The sequence below is a fragment of the Ostrea edulis genome, chromosome 3 (assembly GCF_947568905.1).
Source record: "Ostrea edulis chromosome 3, xbOstEdul1.1, whole genome shotgun sequence".
In the NCBI taxonomy this organism is placed as follows: Eukaryota; Metazoa; Mollusca; class Bivalvia; order Ostreida; family Ostreidae; genus Ostrea; species Ostrea edulis.
Genome location: NC_079166.1, coordinates 45,072,983 through 45,075,609, shown reverse-complemented (window position 1 = coordinate 45,075,609; position 2,627 = coordinate 45,072,983). Strand labels below are relative to the sequence as shown.

Below are 2,627 nucleotides of genomic sequence, written 5' to 3'. Positions count from 1 at the left end.
AAAGACATACAAGTGTATATGATATTTCAAAGACATTCCATTACTTGAAACAAAAAGAAGGGCATCAGTAGATATAATTTCGAAAGCAATGTTAAAACGCAGCATTTATTTTGGCACAGGCAATTTACAAATCATTAAATTACATTTTCCCAAATGGATATTTTAATGAATAATTTTAGTCTACCTCACACGGGTGACAAATCTTATCCTAGTATTCAGTAATTACCGAGTAATATTTGATAACTACAAACAAAACAGAATAAAGTTTCTATTGTATTTATTGATCTCAAGAATGTATTTGATACGGTGTGATTTTACAACATACTATATCACAATATTCCAAACATATTACATAAAGGCAAGGTCACTTCGACTCTGTCTTTTCATCTAACTCATTCTTTAACTTCTGAAGTGATGCTAGTCGAACGTCTCGCCATTTTCTCCTCTCGTGGAGTTTGTCAAGAGGAATTCTGGAGGCAATTTCGTTGTGAATCTTTTCTAGAATCGGACCATCCATCTTCCTTGGGGGTCCAAAACTAGACTGTACTCTGTATATCATCTCGGCGTACCGGTTTCCGTAACTATACATACCTACAGTGGAAACAAATCAAAGAATGCAGTACCCCTATTGCACATGTCCGAACAATAATCAAGGGGTGTTTCCATGAAAGGTTGTTTCAACCCCTAATGATAATTTCACGAGTATTATTACAAAACACACATTGTATGGAAATATCCTACTATCTGAAACACAAAACTATCCATCCACACCTTCTTTTTATAAGGGGTATGCTTTATCTATTTCATATAATTTTCCCATTAAAAATTCTTGTTTTCATAAAATTCTTTAGAATTCACAATAAGACGTCAATAAAGGAAGCAGAAATTGACAACACAAAAAACAACACAAAGAATCCCTCATGTCTTATGTTCTCGTGTTTACCGTCGGCATTGAGGTAGGCTGTCTCCAGGGGACCCATAAAAGCGTACCTCCGTCCTAGTCCCTCTGACATCACTTTATCGATGTCCTCCACACTCATCACTCCGTCCTACAATGAAGCACACAGAGCTGCAATCAGTGATATTTAAGTTGTTTCTACTTTACTTCTTCAACCGTTTTGCAGTATATTTGATTTGTATTATCAAAAATACATGTGTATTTGTTTTCTGTGTTTAATTCAGTTACAATTACCTCATAGAGTCTCCAACATTCTCCAATAATGGAGTACTGAATACGATTCAACACGAATCCATCAATTTCCTTCTTAACAATCACGGGCACCTGACCGATTTCCGTCAACAGTTCCTTAGTCTTTACTACTACCTCTGGATCTGTCCATGGGGCAGGAATTACCTCCACTAGCGGTGCATAAAATGGAGGGTTCGTCTGAATTACCAAATATCATCTTAATTCATTCCTTTTTAGGCACTAGCTTTCAGTAGTATCATAAAAAAAATTAAGAAAAAGGAAAGAAAAAAGGGTTTCAAATATTAATCATTGTATATGTTCACCACAATCAAATTCTCTCTCTAATTCTCTCTATCTTTCTCTCTCTCCTTACTGGATGACAAACGATGAACCTCTTTTTGTGCGTGAGATTCTCAGAGATGAGGGATGGAACCAGCGCACTAGCGGAGCTGGAGATGATTGTATCCTCCTTGATGAGGGTATCTATCTTTGCATGGACTTCTCGCTTCAGCTGCAATTCCTCGTGGACACACTCCTACCAATAACTATCAAACATTAGTGTCTTTATCACTTAGCCTTGTTAGCTGATTGGTAACAGTGCAATAGACTCTATATCAGAGTTTTGTCAATACATTTTTGCTGATAAGCAGTTTGTGTGTACTTGTATAAAGAAGGCGTCCTTCACACATTCAGCCAGGTCGTTCGTCCCAATGATTAATTCCATTTGCTCTTTGACTGTCAGTTTCCCCCGTAATAATCCATTTTCAGACTGATGCTCTAGTTGGTCTTTTATGATAGATAATGCATGCTGGACTTGTTCCGGTTTAATATCGTATATGCGCACTCGATATCCGGCTGCGGCATAGAGCATAGCGAAGCTATGCCCTATTAACCCACTGAAAATTGATATAGTTTTAAAACATTGAAGGGTTCTATGTTAGCATTGATGACTGAAACATGTTTTTTTATTTTGCCGAAAAGGCATTATATATATAAACCAGGAGCGTAATGAATCAAAATAAGAATGACAAAACATTTGTGAAAATGAATACCCGTTCAGCCCTTTTACAAGGGGGAATAATTTCATGATGATGAATACAAGTACCATTTGCAATTGGCATTAGACAATTGAACATATACGATACATATAAGTTTAGAACGTTGACCTGCATGCAGATATCCCGAGCCACGATTTTCTCAACTGCGTTGGGGGCTATATGTGTCCTTTGAGGACTTTCTACTTTTCATACCCTCGTTATTTATTGCGAGATGGGATGTAGCAAAGGGAAAATGTGTGTGCAACACCGAAATTGTAGACACATTACAGGTTTGATACCTCACAAGTAGCTTTGTTATCAAGAGAAGACGGACCCTGTTATTTTGGGGTCAAAAGGTCAAAGTTCAAGGTCACAATGAGACTTCAAAGAAAAAGCTTGTA

General features: G+C 37.1%; 1 protein-coding gene across 3 annotated transcripts in view; it reads right to left on the bottom strand.

Moving 5' to 3' along the window:
* Positions 1-260: 260 nt before the first annotated feature.
* The window catches only part of LOC125676954 (lambda-crystallin-like), a 17,550-nt gene continuing 15,183 nt past the window's right edge, over positions 261-2,627 (bottom strand). For all 3 annotated transcript variants that reach the window (XM_048914847.2, XM_056157906.1, XM_056157905.1), the window contains exons 3-7: positions 1,851-2,085; positions 1,563-1,724; positions 1,193-1,387; positions 944-1,049; positions 261-591 (exon numbers count right to left, since the gene is read on the bottom strand). In XM_048914847.2, coding sequence (XP_048770804.2) covers positions 365-591; positions 944-1,049; positions 1,193-1,387; positions 1,563-1,724; positions 1,851-2,085 — 925 coding nt within the window. In that variant the 3' untranslated portion in view covers positions 261-364. The remainder of the gene's footprint in view (positions 592-943; positions 1,050-1,192; positions 1,388-1,562; positions 1,725-1,850; positions 2,086-2,627) is intronic.